The following is a 16,465-nucleotide window of genomic DNA, read 5'->3' on the forward strand; positions in this document are numbered from 1 at the left end:
CCCCCGGAAGCCACCATCTTTCTATTGTACTTGCCAAGGAATCGTAACAATCCAAACTGCCAGTTGCTGAAAATACAATGGACCTGTTCCAAATCGGCACAGTGGAGCGCTGCTAATAATTTTGCTCTCATGAAGTGCTTTTTCCTCCACATGGAGCCTACCAATTTCCTTGGACATATTTCTTTCTCCCATTTACGTTGTCATAAAAGGTCAATGCTTTCCCGATATATTGAATAAGAAATAACACTAAGAACTTACGATACTTTTATTAATGTAGGCAGTCGCCAATGACTACTGTAGAACTTATCAACGTGGATGCATCTTTTCTTGCATATATGCACGTAGGCTTAAGCATTTGACTCACTGCTTAAACAAGGGTCGACAGCATATAACACTGAAGGTCTTAAAAAAAATTTCTGTTTTATAGGGGCCCTTGAAGAGGATGATAAAGAACATAGCCCACAGACCACCCCTTTTCCTGCTGGCACAGCCGAGTAAACAAACAGTAGTGCCTATGCCCCTAAAGTTCCCCCACTTTTGATCTTACAGTGTCTGGGACGTGTGTTATTTCTCCTTCAGGCTTTGAAAGCTGTGAAGATCTTGTGTTAACAAACCCATAGTGAACTGTGGGGGAAAAGCTTTGGAGCTGTGACTCTAAAACCAGAAATCTTTGCATTTGTTCATGTCAACTCATTCCCATCCCCTTTAAGATGTTAGTTTCCCCAGGGCCTTCTGTTTGCCCCATGTGTCCCAGCTCCCATTCCCGGCAGCCATGAAGAGGAATGTAGAAAAGAGGCCCCTCCCTTTATTTTTCATGGTAGACGATTCTCAATCCTTGCTTATATTGAGCTTTGTCCCCTCTGTTTCCCTCCCAGGGGCTGAGTTTTCATTAGCTTCACATCCTGGTCAGGCTCACAGATTGCTTTTATCCAGAACTCACCCTTTAGCCTGACTCAAATCAGATTTCTCTAGTTAAAACTCCTAGTGTTTCACTGTAAAAACCTTCATTCCAAGTCACCACAAAGAGCAATTCATTTCTGTCCCTCAACAGGCCTTCTAGAGACAGGCAAAGGCTCCAGGAGCTGTCTCTTGGGGCCATACATCCTCCTATCCATAGCCATCAGGACTATTTAAGACTGTGTAAGGACATGCCAGCCTGTTAACAAGCCAAGGTACTTCTTTGGATTGTATCAATTTCCAATACAAAATGTTGGTCACTACACCTAATGTCTGCAGACACCAGAATCTAAATGAGCTATATTTCTCACAGTGCCTATAGTGGCTGATGATTAACAGTTATCAACATAACTTCTGAAGTACAGTTTTTCTCTACTCCAGCACTGCAATTCGTTTCAGGTGCTGAATCCAACATCATATTTGCCAAAAACTCCATCAAATTTGTCACCATTGCATGCACATAATTTTCTCCCCCTACAACCTCCAGATTTGCTAAACCCTTATACTGTTAATCCAGCTCTAAAATGGTCACCTATAGGTGTTTGCATATATCGGAGACCCATGAACAGCTAAGGAAAAAGGTCAATCACCCAAAAAGGCCTACCCGATACCATGCTGCTTTCTCAGCACACTCTTATTCCACACAGGAGTTAAAAATCTGCCCAGTGCTCATAGAACCCAGTTCCCATCTGTGTTACTCGCACATTTCTCATTGAGAAAACTGTCTGGGCCACCCTTACAATGCTAACTTCTTGATGATGCCCAAAGAAACTAAAGGATTTTTGTAACGCTAGAGACAGCAGCAGCTCCAGCCCACACACATGGGATTTAACTCCATGCCAGATGTAATGGAAACAAAACCAGTGCAAGATAACTTAATAACATACAGCAACTACTGATGAAGAAAGTGGGATTAACAACATGCAGATGAGCATTGCTGTGCTGTAGCTGAAAACTAATTCTTCCAAGAAACAGATTTCAGTGCTAAATACAATTAAAGCAATATTCACCATTCACCTTCATATAAACATTTCAAAGTATTAAATACAAACCTTTTTTCTCATCTTGCCTCTGGGAAAAACCTCAAATAGCACAAGTATCTTAAGACTGTTTGCTACAAGACAGGAATTCTTCTACAGGGAGTTCCTATCAGGACAGAGCTGAGATACTCTCTCTTGGGATGCAGTAGAAGACACCTGGGTTCAGAGAAGTGCTGTCTACACAGAATAATATATTTGAATTAAACTTATGCATGGCTTCAGTGTAAGAGAAAATAAATTTGGAATAGAGTCGTGTCAGAACCCTTTCCTTCAATTGTCAAGTACTACACTGCTAAAGCAGGAGAAATTACCATGGATTTCACTTTTCAGAGTTCACAATCAAACCCTACATTTATCATCAATAAAAACACTGCCTCCTTGCTGGCAGCTGCTCTGACATTTTCTAAATTCCTTCAAATAGTCCAAGTTTCTTTTGCATATGAAGTTCATCAGAGCAATACTGCCCCCATCTGCTGGCAGTACCAGTTGTCATAGTCTAAGTTGATTTAAATGCAAACATTTCACAGCTTAGTTAATAGGCATTTGCTATGCTTTTCCCTTTCAGAAAGGAAGCAGAATCTTTACTGGGTATTCAGAGTGAATGTTATTGATCTTACTTGGGTCCCTGAGCTGCCAAGTCACTAGGTAAGATTAAAGGTAAACCTAGAAATCAAAACCAGGAAATTCAGCTCCTAAATTTTGTACATATCTGTTACTGCCTTTTTGTCTGGGGAATTCAACATTATGCTTAGTTCAGTTCAAATCTACCTGCTGTTTAGTTATATCCTGTAAGTTCAAAGGAAGTAAATTCACAATTTATCTCTAAACAGAAGTTTTAGAAAATAAAGCAGAACTCATCTGTACTGAAGGGACTTCTAAGGAGAAGTAATATGCCAAAACAGCTCAGAGGTGGACATCAGAAGAGCAGAAGTGTAACTGGTTACCCAAAAAGGGTAAAGGAACAAAAGGGGATAGAAATGTGGGTCTTCGTACATCTCACAGACACAAACAGAGGGAACAGGTGACTTGCTCGTGGTAATCCAAGAAGCATGAAAAGGCTGGAAAATGAAAGCAGCACTTAATTTTCCTAGCTCACTGGTTTTACCCCAGAACAACTTTTTTTTTTCTTCCAGACAGGGCTCTGTATAAGCTGAAGAGCTTCAGGAATTTTAAATAATAATAGATGCCTTCAAGCACCACTGGTCGTCCCAGCTTCTTCCTCTCCCAGAGTCCTGAAGCCATTCACCTAAATCTGCAGTAGGATGGAACAAAACACAAGTGTCAAAATACACAACCCTTCTGAATCAGCCCTGGATCCCTTAGGAAGTGAATAATTCCTTCTTGAGGTAACAATTCCCTTGAAGGTTTATTATATACAAAAATTAGAAACAAACACATAGAAAATATGGCTTTTCTATACTTACCTCCATTCAGACTGAGCTGACTGTAACATATCTATCCACTCAACTCTGTATATGTCAGTCTTGCATCTAAAAGAAGAAATTACAAGAAGGAACACACATTAAGATTCTGTATGGCCTCAAAGAGTTTGCAACCAACTACTAACATTCAAAATTTGTTTCTAGAGGGACATTCCAAGGGCTACTCAGGGAAGCTCTGCTCAGATTCCAGGTTGGATTTGAGTTCATCTTCCTTCCAAGTCACAGAATAAGCCTGCTTTTCTGGACAGGCCTGAGGTGAAATATGAAAAATCAGACAGAGGAAGGGAAAGACAGAGATCTCAGAGTGAAATGAAAAACTGAGAAACAGAAGTAACCTGCAAAATTCATGAACCTTCATCCTTTTTGTGTTGGAAAAGGCATGAGTCTTTGAAGCCTGAAAAGAAAGAATTTTCTTCGGTGAACATAAAAAAGCCCTCCAAATCATATTGCTTCTAGCACAAAATAGGTCTACGTCCCTCAGTTACTCAAAGCAAACTGAAAAGCAGCAAACCAAGGTGAGGAATAGATCTGCCCCTCTAAGGAGAGCACAAGTGCTGTCACAACTGAAGGAGGTGAATTCAGGGTATCTAAATTCAGAATTGAAGATTTTCTCTCTGCATCTGAATTTTCACCTATCTGATGTAAGGCACAGAGAATTACCCTGCTGAAAGAAAAGTTCAAATCAGGAACCAGGAATCAAAAAAAGAGTCACACAGTACAACACCAAAACCTTACAACATTGTTGTTGTTGTTATACAAGCATTATAACTGTATTATGTTCAGGCAACTGTATTATAGTGCTGAGGCCACTTCAGCAATAACAATTCTTGATTTTCTATATATTACCATAAGCCCTTCCAGAGAAAGGGCCATTTTGCACTCTGAATGGAATAACTTATCAAGATGTACAAAAGCAGACACATCAAAGGTAAGTCCTCATTCTACCACTAAATTAGTAAAAGATTCCATGATTACCTGGAATTATCCTGTATTATTATGTAATACCTAAAGGGGTTTCCCTTGTTGAGACTCAGTTACACACTTTCAAAAAAAAAAAAAACAAGAGAGAAACACAAAATGGTCAGGGCAGCCATCACCTCATTTAATTGAACAGTTGTCTAGTATTTACCTCTATCTTAGCAGGCCGTGTACACAATTGGACAGCTTTTAGATATACCCATCTGCTGAGATCAGAGGTTTCTGTGCCAAGCTATTTCTTGCAATTGTTTCTTGCAAGGTGGATTACAGCTAAAGTCACCTGAGGCACCACAGCCAGATGCTCTTATTGTAAGGCTGGACCCCGCAGCAAGCTGTGATGACACAGCTAGCTCTGTGTCTGAGCTCATCCTGTAAAAAGCAAGGCAAATTCTGTAGATGTTTATGTTTGATATGGGGCATATGAAGAAACACTGGAGGTTCAGACAGATTAATTTACTGGGGGAGGCCCCCTCTCCCCCCAAAATAAGACGATTAACAGCTAAAGCCATTATTACTGCTTTTAACCAAATCTGAAATGGCAGGTGGACCAGGTATTTTAGAAGTAGAGCCTCTGCTGGCATAAATTACTCCATTACCTTCCTCTGAAGCTATATCTCCCCTGCACAACCCATAGTCCTCTCTATGGGACTAATGGGTTATTTTAAAGATGAGAAGTTTATATTTGCATCTTGCTGACAAACCTGTGCTGATTCTTATATTTCTCTTCCCAGGATATTCCCAAAATAGGAGAAAAGTTATTCAGGAATTCCATCCTAAAAGAGTTATTCTGTCCCTAGGGTGTAATTGGTGTTTCAGGAGTGGCAGGGGGAAGCAGCAAAGAGGTTGGGGTGCTCAGGACCTGCACCCCACGAAACACCAGCCAAAAAAGGCACCTACTGCCGGGAGAGGTTATGCTCCGCATAGCACCCCACCACGGCACTGATGAGGAAAAGCTATCAAGTTTCCCGCTGAAGCCAGACTTTGAATGACACTTTGCGGAGATACCAAACACTGGATGCGGCGTTTATTGGCTCTCCCTCATGCACATGATCAGCTCTAGAGGAGGAGTTTGTTCCCAAGGCTACCGACTCGGGCAAAAGGGCTGGGGTAAGGGGCAGGTGGCTCCCAACGGCTCCGGAGGGGCTTGGGAGCTGGATACACAGCCCAACAAAAGCAGGAGCAACATGGTCAGTGCCCCTCTCCTTTTCCAGACCCACAGCAAGGAGCAGAACCTCAATGCACAGTCCAAAATACAGGAGAAACAAACCTCACCAGTGTTGTGAGAGGTAGGTGCAGGCCTCCCGGATGGGTTTTCATGCTTTGTTAACACCTGAGACTAAGCATTGAAATCTGGCTTCAGGATACTGTGTAGCATATTTACTGATAAACTCCTTCGCCTCTTTTCTCTGTGGATAGAGGAAAAATATATCATTTCAGTGCTGCCTTTTTTTGCTGGTGGTGCAATAGATAGTCCTCCTTTCCTCAAGCTGTTTTCCATCCTCAGTGTGTGTTTTTTGCTGCTGCTGATGCACTGACAACTCTGGAGCGCGGTGCAGCTAGAAGAAGTCTATTTTCAGCTGGTTAATTCTTACTTTTCTTTGCTCAGTGTGTAGCAGTCCATCTAAGACCACTTTCTTGCTTTGTTTTCAGGTTTTTCTTTTAGCACTATGTGAATGGGTTTTGTCTTTTGTAAATTAAAATGTGCTCTCCATTGAGGAATGGTTATGTGTTCTTTTCAGTCAGGTATTTAAATATATAAACACGCATGTCTGTCTGCTGAGTTTGCTCCCACTTAAGTTCTCCAGCTCTCTGATTACTTTGGTTTGGGCCCAGTTTGTTCACCTGTTACTGGAAGCTTCTAACATGGTGTGTTTGGTATTAGCTGTTGGCTGTTATTTTGAATAACTTTAAAAGAGGGACAGCCTGTTGACATCTGCGTGTTCACTCCTGAAATAAAGACCCACAACGGTACGATCAGCCACATAATCTTCTTTGCTGAAGTAAAACTTCGGTCTCTTAACTCTGCACTGACTCTCTGAGAATTGAAAATACCAGTCAGGCAATCACCTTTGGGAATTAAAAAAAAAACCAAAACTTCATCTCTGAAGAGATTGATGTAAAAATCAAAAGATTTTAATTTGCATTTATGAATGGGATTTTTGGGGAGATGCTTTTGGCCCCTTGCCCTTTTCTGTGGTGGGAGGAAGCCTCCTCTCCCCAACTTCTGCCTTTGGTCATGGTCACCCCCTGCAAATGTACTACCTTACCGACCAAATACCACGAGGAAGATGACCCAGGGGCCGTCCCCTGCCGCCGTATGAGAGGATTTTTATCTCCGGTTTCAAGGAGGGCATCAAATCACCTGCCATCACAATCCAGCAACCGTGAGGGCGCCTTAACTCCTGTGCCCACAGCCTGAGGGGGGCGCACGTGAGCCGCCGTTTTGGGCCTGAGGGCCTGCATGGGAAGGGAGTGGGGAGAGCACCGGGGGTGGCGGTGGGGAAAGATGGCTTCGCCGCCTTGGCTTCCCCGAGGCCAGGTTTCCCCGGGCGGCTCCCAGGGGATCGGGTTGCAGCCGCGGGAGAGCCCCTTCCCGGGGAGGAGGCTGGAGAAGGGATGAGCCGGTTCTCCTCACCGTGAGGGAGCAGCCTCTCTGGGGAGACAATAGCAGCTGCACGCCCTGATGAGGTAAAAATCCCCTTGGAGTGGAGGTGTGTGTGTGTGGGGGGGGGGTTGTAGAGGCTAGAGGGACTTCGGGACAGACCTGTGAAGGCGGGAGAAGCCGGTCGGGGCGCTCAGGGGCCCCCTCGTTTCCCGCCACAGAAAGGCAGGTGGCTGCATGTGGCAGACAACTTTGTCGTCCGGGCCCGTGTCATTGTCGCCGCCGGCCTCGCCTCCTTCACTGCGGGCGAGTGACAGGGGCCAGCTCGGTTTGGGAAGGCTGGTCCTGTCCTCGTGGCACAGCTGAGCTTTCTGGGGCTGCTCTGTTGGAGGCAGTGTTTTTATTTTAAGGAAGCATTTGTGGTACTCGACGTCTGGGATAAAGGGCTCCATTTTTCTCAGTCACCCAGGAAAATCCACCCATTTTTGACCAGTCACCCAGGAAAATCCAAATAACGCAAATAAAATGCCATCAAATACCATCTGGCTCAAAGCTACCTCATAGCAATAATTTCTTCTTCATTTTCTTCCCCCCTCCCCCCCCCCACCCCAAGGAAAAGATTCACAGACTTGTCCCCCAAAGGCTGTTAATAGCAATTGCGCTCCCAAAACTCATACGAGTCTAGACTTGCCCTTGCCCACCTTGGGCTCACCCCTTTTCTTTTGGGAATACATCCAAAAGCACTTTTGTGAGGAAAAAGTTCATTTGGCTTTAATCGAGCAGGTTATATTTGTTGATGAGATCAAGGCAGACGTTTATAGAAATCTTGTCCTCAGTGTTTCTTGTAGAAACATTCTGTATCTGGAAACATCATGGGAAAGTGGAAGTGTGTATGTTTTGCCACTTAATTGTTGTAAAACTTAACAGGTGATGCTAATAAGTACTTGTAAAAGGCTACATCTGTGGTGATCCTGACAAAACAAAGCATAAGACTTTAAAAAGGAGAGAAACTATCTCCCTCAATACCCTTTAATTCCTCCTGCAGTATTAAAATTAGGTGGGCAAAATTAATTTTTATTATATAAAGCCAATTCTTAATATGTTAGGAAATAAAGATGTGTCTTTTTCTTCACAGGTGCTGTTACAATGAGCGAGAATATCCAGGAATTATTGTAGTACACAGGTTTTTTGCTATTAGAGAAATTCTTGTACCTGCCATCTGCCATTACAGTAAATAGCACACTGAATGAAAATTAACAGATTCTTAAAGTGTAGTCTGTTATACTAATGTTACAGACAAGATGTGAATGCAAAATGTAAGGATATGGGCACCCAGGGCACTCTACAGTAAAGGATGAATTACACTGATCATTGTAATTTCTATGCCAGGATAACAGTTCAATTTCTGTCCACGGTGAAACGAGTTCTTCCTACTGGCAATGGGATTTCTGCACTAAGAGCAGGATATAGTAATGCCCTTTGATAGTGAATTTGCAGGGGTCCAGGATTCTGCCTACTGTTAGATTCAGAATTATACAGCATTGGAAAAGTGATACTTGTGAAATTCAGTGTTTTTACTGGTTTGAGTGATTTTTTTTTTATTATTATTATTATTTTTCCCCAGAAGGTGGTGCTTGGATTTAGTGATTTTTATATATAGTTGTTTATATAATATTTGAAAATTTCTCCCAAGGAAGGATCATTAACAATTTTGAAAATAAATGACCAGCTGAGAAGAATGGAGATGGTGTTTTTCTTTCTTAAACTTTAATTTACTTATTCACTCTAACTGATGGGTCAAACCAAAATGTCATCTCACCACTGTGTTTACTGCAGCAATGTGTAGTGGCAGATGCGTAGAAAAATGGTCAGGAAAAAGTGGTATTTTTGCTTACCATACCTCAGTATCTCCAGCGTCAACAGAATTAGAATGTCAAGACTTACTGAATTTGAGTGTCTGTCCCAACTGACTAATTTACTAGTCCTGGGGATTTGTCTAGTCATTCTTTTAACCTGTTTATGCATTTAGGTTATACTCCACAATAACAGAGCAGTGTTGATAGAACCTCCAGCCTTGCCTTTAGCTGATGCCCCTTCTTCCCACTTTCAGGGTAGCAAATTCCTCAGGATGCTTTTGCCCACGCTCTGCAGCTCTGTTTGCATCTGCATCCTCTAATATTTTTTTATCAGTCACAGAATGAAAATCCAGGTTTATCAGGATGAGTTAATACAAATGCAGAGAAGTGGCATAACAAGTGCAGTGTGCAGACCACAGGCACTTGTTGCATTGGGGGGAAAAAAAAGTGCTGTGTGGACAGAAATCAGCTGTGCATGTCGTAATTGGGTCATTTGTGCATGTCACAGTCCTGGTACGAACACACAACAGTACTGACGCTAAATGACAGGGAGCTGCTCTCCTTCCTGATCTCTCATTCCTCCCTCACCTGTAGACTTGCCACTTAAAATATTTTTCTGTAATTTCAGATTCCTCTTTGTCCCTTAACTATTTTTTATTTTGTGTTTCCTCTTAGCTTGCTTCAATTTACAGCTTATAGGTGAACTGCCAAAACTTGCCTAGTAACCTCACTTAGACTGAATGTCTTTTCTTTTGGTCCGAAATTAATTTTGCTTTTTTTTTTCCTTACCTGTCAAATTTCTTTGTGCACACACATTCCCCCCTTCCCAGAAATGTAGCGAGTGATCTGTTGCCTGATCAATTCCAATCAAATGAGATGGTATGAATCAGCATAGGCTTCCTTTCTTCTGTGCTCGAGGTTTTATATAACCAAACACTTCTCTGATTCTACGAGTTTTCTGAGATGTTTCTTATTATGCCTGCAAATTAAGTATTTGACAGATTTCTGTGGGTTTGATTTACCATACAGTTATAGCTTTGTGTCAGTAAGGTAGCATTTTACTGGCCAGTTAGGACAAAAAATGTAGAAATAAAAGGAAATCCCTTTTCAGAAGATCAGCCGATTTAGTTCTGTTTGTTGATGAAGTGTTATTTTACTTGTTTGGACTTTTATACATAATGCCTGCTGGTGGCAAAACATGATAGTTCAGTTGACTACAATGGAGGTGCAGCAGTTGAAAATGCGGCATTGTGTTGCCAAATATAAGTGCAAACCAGGAAAATCCAACAGTGTTTCCAAATAAATTCTTTGGTTTCACTTCTCAATTATTCAAGTTGCATTTGTGACACAGTGCAGTTGGACACGCTTCTGTATTCAATCCTGCCTTTTCAGCAAATGTTTCTGTGTGCTATTCTGCAGGGAGGCACTGGAAAGACAAACAAAAGAGGCTCTGGAACTGCACAAAGAAGCCACCAAATTCCCAGTGAAATCAATGATACATTATTTGAGTCATGAGGAATCTTTACCAAGTGGCAGTATGCCTAGCGTGGACCAGTATTAAACAGGTTTCAGAACAGCATTTGGGAGTAAATCACTATTAACGTTGCAGACTATTATGTGATTTAGAAGGGTGCTCATAAGTTCATGTTTCAAGTTCAATCCTCTTTAGGCTCTGCATCTTGAACAGCTCTTGTTGACACAGAGCCGAAGGTAAGAGCAGAGCAGGTCTGAAGTGTTCTCCTCTGAACACTGTGACATTCCCCACCCATTGTACAACCCTAGAATTGGTTGGGTTTGTTGTCCTTAGAAAAGAGGATTCCTAGGTTTGACTGTCGATTGATAGGAACCAAGAGGCCCACAAACTAATGCCTAGTTTGTACAGATGACTGTGTATTCTATGTAAGCACTCATGGTTCAACACTTAAATTAATCTGCCTTTCATGTGCTGCTTGCCCATTTCTCGGCAACCAGAATGTTTTAGCTTCTTGCGTTCTCAGCACAGTGATGGAAGACTTATCCTCTTCTAGTGCTGGTAGCAGTTCACCCCATAGTGTCTTCTGAAATATATACTGATTCTGAGAAGACACGAGTGGTGCTGGCAAAGAACATGTGAAAAACGTTCTGGAAGAATACTCGCAGAAAGGTAGAGATGTGCAGAAGAGGCTGAATGAAGCGAGTTGCAAATTTGGGGCAACTTCTTAAGTATATATGAGCTTTTACTCTTTTTGTTATTGCTGAGTCTTTGGACAGTTGCACCAGCGCTATTTTAAGCAGCCTGTCGGCTGCTGTAAATTATATTTGGCTGTCATGATTCCTACTTGTCATTTAACAGACAGAAATAGGCAATGGGTAATAAAGTTGTTGGCACGATCCCTGTAACAGTATTCCATACACAGTCAGTCCACCACGGCACAGTGTGACTAGCTGGTTAACTAAGAAATATTTAAAAATAAAAGAAAAAAAGAAAACAAACAAAAATAACCTCTTAATTCCCATAGCCATGCTGCGCTCAGCCTTATTTCTTTTTAGGACACATATTCAGTATTTTGGTTGGTTTAGTTTCGTGGTTTGGTTTTTTTGTCCTATAGACCACTGAGCTACATGAGCAACAGAAAATCAGTTTAAGTCGGATCATTGCTGATTTGCAGACCAAACTGATGGAAGTGCAATTGGAAAGAGATGGACTTCAGGATACCAGGTATGAAGGCCGAAACAGATGTGTTATAGAGAATGTATATATGGGTGTTTAGAGGCACACCAGGTCTCCTAGGTAGAGAAACTTGCCCTTAGGAATGAAGACAATGAGGCTATGGGACCTTGGTTTAGAAAATTACATGTTATGTAGCTGTAAAAAACAGCAGTTAATCAACATAAGAATTACATGTATTGGTCAGGATAAAAATCCATGTTGTGAATCCTGTTTTCTAAATTATTTCTTTGGTTTCCCAATTCAGACAAAAGGAATTCCAGAGCCAAGAGAATGCAAAAATACAGCTAAAAAATACTATTCGGGAGCTGGAAGCTGCCAACCAGCTGCAGGAGGAGATGCTGAGGGAGGCTGACAGGCAAACTGAGCATCTGAAAAAGATGGTACACAGCCACGAGGCAGTACTTCTGGAACTGCGTGGCATCCTAATGGACTACGAAGACAGCACAGGCAAGAAACTCTGTGAGCGTGAGAACGTTACTAGCCTACAGATCCACAACCTGAGTGCAGCATTTGCTGATGTCCTGCGAGATTTAGACTCAGAGGTGTCATACCTCAAAGAAAAGGTTGTCCTGGTATGTGAAGAAGGTGCTACTTTTCTTTCCAATGCTCTGTGTTCTGTTTTTTAGAAAATATTTTTGAAAACTCTGTGAGCTCCAATCTAAACTGGCCTAAGGAAGTGGCATAAAGAGGTACAAATGCTACTTTGCAGTTAAGGTGGCAGGTGCTGGTATACCAACCTTTTACACTGGCCCCAACTTGAGATTGGGTTTATTGCTGGAATTTAACCCATATTATGCACATTTTCACAGTTCAAGGTGGAAGCATAAGGAAGGAAATTACATTTTGAAAACTACTGTTTAGACTGCCTTTTCTTTGGGGGTTAGCATTATCATCTCTTTACAATAGGTAGAAGATGAACTTGAGTCGTTGAAAAAAGATTCACAGACCCAAAACCAACTTATGCTTCAGCAACATCAAATTAGGTACCTTTTCTCCATTTATTTATTCATAAAACAGAAATAGATGTTTTTTTCACGTTCCACAGATAATTCTTTGATGATGATGATCTTGGAGGGGGGAGTGGCTGAGGGGCAGCAAGTGCTGGTTTTGAGGACTTAATAATTGTTCCGTTCCAGATGCTTATTTGCTCTAGACTTTCTGCTGCTCTTTCCTTCCATGCTGAAAATCTCCTGGTTTATTCACTGTCTCAAAAAATACTATTTTGGAAGAATCTGTACACCTGACTTTTGTAAGTGTAATTGGTCACTTAGGTGGACATCTAGAATTCGCTGGGATACTAGTTCCACTGGTAAAAGAAAAGTTTGAAAGTAATCACTTCTGTGGTTACATCAGCTTTTTCTTAATAATATCATTAACAGCTTTGTCCTTCCTTTCTCAAGAATTCCTAATTTCCCCAGCTATCCACCTGAATTGTGCAGTAACCTATTCGAAATAAAAGGGTCAATAACTCGATACATAATATTTCAATCACAATAGAACATCAAAATGTATACATTTCTGACTACTGAGAAATATCATTCCCTCTTGGAGAAGTTATTATTTGCCAAGACGAAAATTGTAATCAGTATTTTCTTTTCGAAACAGTATTGAGCAGCTAATAAGGGAGCATGAGCAGGAGGTGGCAGCACTAACTGATAAAGCTAACAGTGCACACAGCTGTGCAAATAGTATCCAAAGCCAGATGGAGATGATTCAGTATGTTTTTTGATTATAATATAGAAAACATTAAGAGTAACCTTAATTTGAGAGAAGGCTTACGCTGCTAGTTGATAATCTACTCTCTGCCCTACACTTTTGGTTTCTTAGGGTCTTTGTCTAAAGAGTTAAGCAGTCCTTGCATAAACTATGGAATGAATTAAAAAAGAGAAAAAGACGAAAAAACATTAAACTACGCCATATAGAGGAGAGGCAAAGTAGCCGTGCATCAGGCAGACTGAGGATCAGGAGACTCAGGCTGGTTCTCCTCTCAGACTGCTGTGGTTCAGAGGGATAGTAAGGCCAGCAAAGTCAGTGGAAGTTTAAACTGGGTCGAGCTGTCAGCTCTGTTCTTGCCACCAGCTTTTGGAGTGATGAATCTCTGTTACCTGAGTTGTGAGCAGTTTCAGTAGAGTACACGGCTAGAGTTAAGGGATGAAAGAGTATATAAGTCAAGAGCTGTGGCTGAGTCCAGTTTTAGGTGGCTGCATTGCACCATGACCGTTGCCTTCTAAATGTTCCATGGATGTGGATATAAAATTTATTTCCAGCAGCATTATTGGTTGAATCACAAACAAGAATGGGTGAACGGTTGTGTTGTTTGCATACAAGTAGTAATGAACGGTAATTTTAAAGAAGCTATTTATCCTAAATGAAAATTACCCTATGTTGGTACTATTGACTTTGGTAACAATTGAGTGAGAATAAAAAGACACTAATTCTCACTGGCCACTTGATGACTCAGAAATCAGTGCTCAATACGTAAGTTTAAAAAAAATGAGGACATGCCATGCAGTGTTGTAAACTTAAGATGAGAGTTAAATATCAATATGCATTAACATCAGACTTGCATAGTTGAGACTGAATAGCTGATCCAAAAATGCTGCTCAGTTCTGCTTATAGAGTAGCTGGGGTGCATTTGAAAGCAGACTTAGCTTTCTTAGAACTTGCTTGAGAATAAATGATGCTTTTTATTCCTGATGATAACTCGAGATCTCAATTTATGTAATTTTATTTGAGATAGATAACAGAGAGCAAATCTAACCAGTAAGAAGGTGCAATTTTTATGTGATCCCTCTGTGAATGATAATTATACTTCAATGCAGTGAGTTTCAGTAGCCATACTGATTGCAGTGAAAACAACCACAAATGTTTCATGCTTTCATGGTTCTTACAGTTTCTAATTTCTCCACCTAAAACTTTTCTTAGAGAACAAACAAAAACCCAAAATTCAGTGCATGCACATCAAGTTAGTCACCTGGAATCTACGGTTTTTCAGCTGCGTTCTGAATTACAAGAAGCTAAGAGGATGTATGAAGACAAGGTATGGATGGATTTGTGTGTTAGCATTAGTGCCAATGAAACTGGATACATGGATGTCTGAAATGTTCTGGATACATAAGGAAAGCCTTTTGATAAGGGATTGCTTCAGAAAAACTTTGTGGACAATAACATAAATTACATTATCCTTAACTCTATTTGTATTATTTTTAAGAACAAGTTATCTTTCTCTAACACAAAAGAGCTTTGCAAAACTTATTGAACACAAAATAGTTTTTCCGAATGTATTGAGAGCATACCATAAATTATGCCTTCTGGAAATGCATAAAACCATTCTGCACTACAAACACACTTGCACATGCAGAACAAGAATGTTGTTCCACTATAGTAGTGGACTAGAGAATATATCAGCAAAAAATAGGCAGTAAAAATAGCTTCTTATTTAAGTTGTACTGCCCAGAAAAATTCTTTGGTAACTTTAGAGAACATATAGATTACAGCAGCGCTTGAGAAGCATTCAGGTGCCCAGAGATGCCCCATTGTGAGTTAAGAAAATTTAACATTCATTGAAATCCAAAGGCTTCTTATGAGCAGGACATAACAGAGACAAAAAAGTCGGGCTGGCCAGCACCTGTGTATTCAAACCATTTCTTAATCCCATTAGAAAGCATGAGTCTTGACAAACTTCTTTTAACCACGCTTTTTCCTGAAGGCCAGCTTCTTTCCAGGTGGTGCAGCAGGCAATTGCTGCAGGTAAATGGAGGGAACTTCTTACAGTCCAACCACAGAATCTCTGCCATGTCAGTAACTGCAGCATTTTATATCGCGTTTCCATATCACATATGCTGTGTCTTTCACTTATTTCACTGCTTTGGATTCCAGTTTTATAATCAATGTGACTGTCTTTAAATTCTTTCTCGTTTTTGGTGAAAGATAATTCATGTTTTCCTTAAAAAGTTACCTGAGAACACTTGCTATCCATTCCTTTTGAAAATTAGTGGAGCTGATGCATGCAGAAATGCTTGATGGATCCAAATCCATCTTAGATTACAAGTCATGAGGATTTAGGCATCCTTCTCTAAATACTGTTGGAAAGGGAAAGTTAAGGTCACAGGAGTGCCATGAAGTTTGGCAGAGTTGATTAGTCTCTGATCCAAAATGGTCTGAGAATGGAATGGCAAGGATGTGTGGGTCAAGCCTGTGGAGACATGCTGTATGTGTACTTGCACCATAAAGCAGAGCAGGAAGGACATCACGTTTTATCGTTTCTGTAGGGTTCCATTTTTATCAATTCCATGGATTCACATGTATCAAAACTCGCACTAGTCAATTCCAAAAGTGACTTTTCACAGCATGAACTGTGGAGAATTTGTAAATTAATCTCCATTGCTGTAATTCATCCTTAAGGAAGAGTAAAATATATAGTATGCTTTCCATGTTAGGTCTATTTACCTGAATTCTTTTGATATAAAATATGCAGTGCACAGCGTAATGTCATATCACATACATAGCTGTAACTGTAGTGTATATTCCTTAGGCATGTTCCCTTTTATAATGTTTACCTCATAACAGATCTAAAATTGGAAACTGTGAATCCATTTAAGGCTATTTTTCACAGTCTATCGACTCTAGAAAATGCTGTGTTTGTATTTCTATAAAAGAACATACTACTTGGTCCAATAAAATTGCTTTAGAATAGAAAGTGTAATACACTGAATTGCTAAGGTAGACTTTAGTGAGAGACAAGTTGGTAGCTGGAGATCATTTGATCTCAGGCTATGTGGAGTCATTCCTGGGAAGGTGTGAGAGAGAATCTAAATAAAGCTTTTGCAACTGTACGTCTCTCTTTTACAACAAGCATTCCTCTGCAGCTTCTCTGGCAG

At 40.8% G+C, this 16,465-nt stretch overlaps 1 protein-coding gene across 1 annotated transcript in view; it reads left to right on the forward strand.

Annotated features, from left to right (window-relative positions):
- The first annotated feature begins 4,342 nt into the window (after positions 1 to 4,342).
- Positions 4,343 to 16,465, forward strand: part of CCDC158 (coiled-coil domain containing 158) — a 33,526-nt gene continuing 21,403 nt past the window's right edge. The window contains 9 exon segments of the mRNA XM_074154999.1: positions 4,343 to 4,367; positions 5,834 to 5,928; positions 5,931 to 6,067; positions 8,155 to 8,191; positions 11,464 to 11,573; positions 11,830 to 12,157; positions 12,492 to 12,568; positions 13,191 to 13,254; positions 14,479 to 14,625. Of these exon segments, the coding sequence (XP_074011100.1) occupies positions 4,343 to 4,367; positions 5,834 to 5,928; positions 5,931 to 6,067; positions 8,155 to 8,191; positions 11,464 to 11,573; positions 11,830 to 12,157; positions 12,492 to 12,568; positions 13,191 to 13,254; positions 14,479 to 14,625 (1,020 nt within the window).

The sequence above is a fragment of the Numenius arquata genome, chromosome 10 (genome assembly GCF_964106895.1).
Source record: "Numenius arquata chromosome 10, bNumArq3.hap1.1, whole genome shotgun sequence".
Classification (NCBI taxonomy): Eukaryota; Metazoa; Chordata; class Aves; order Charadriiformes; family Scolopacidae; genus Numenius; species Numenius arquata.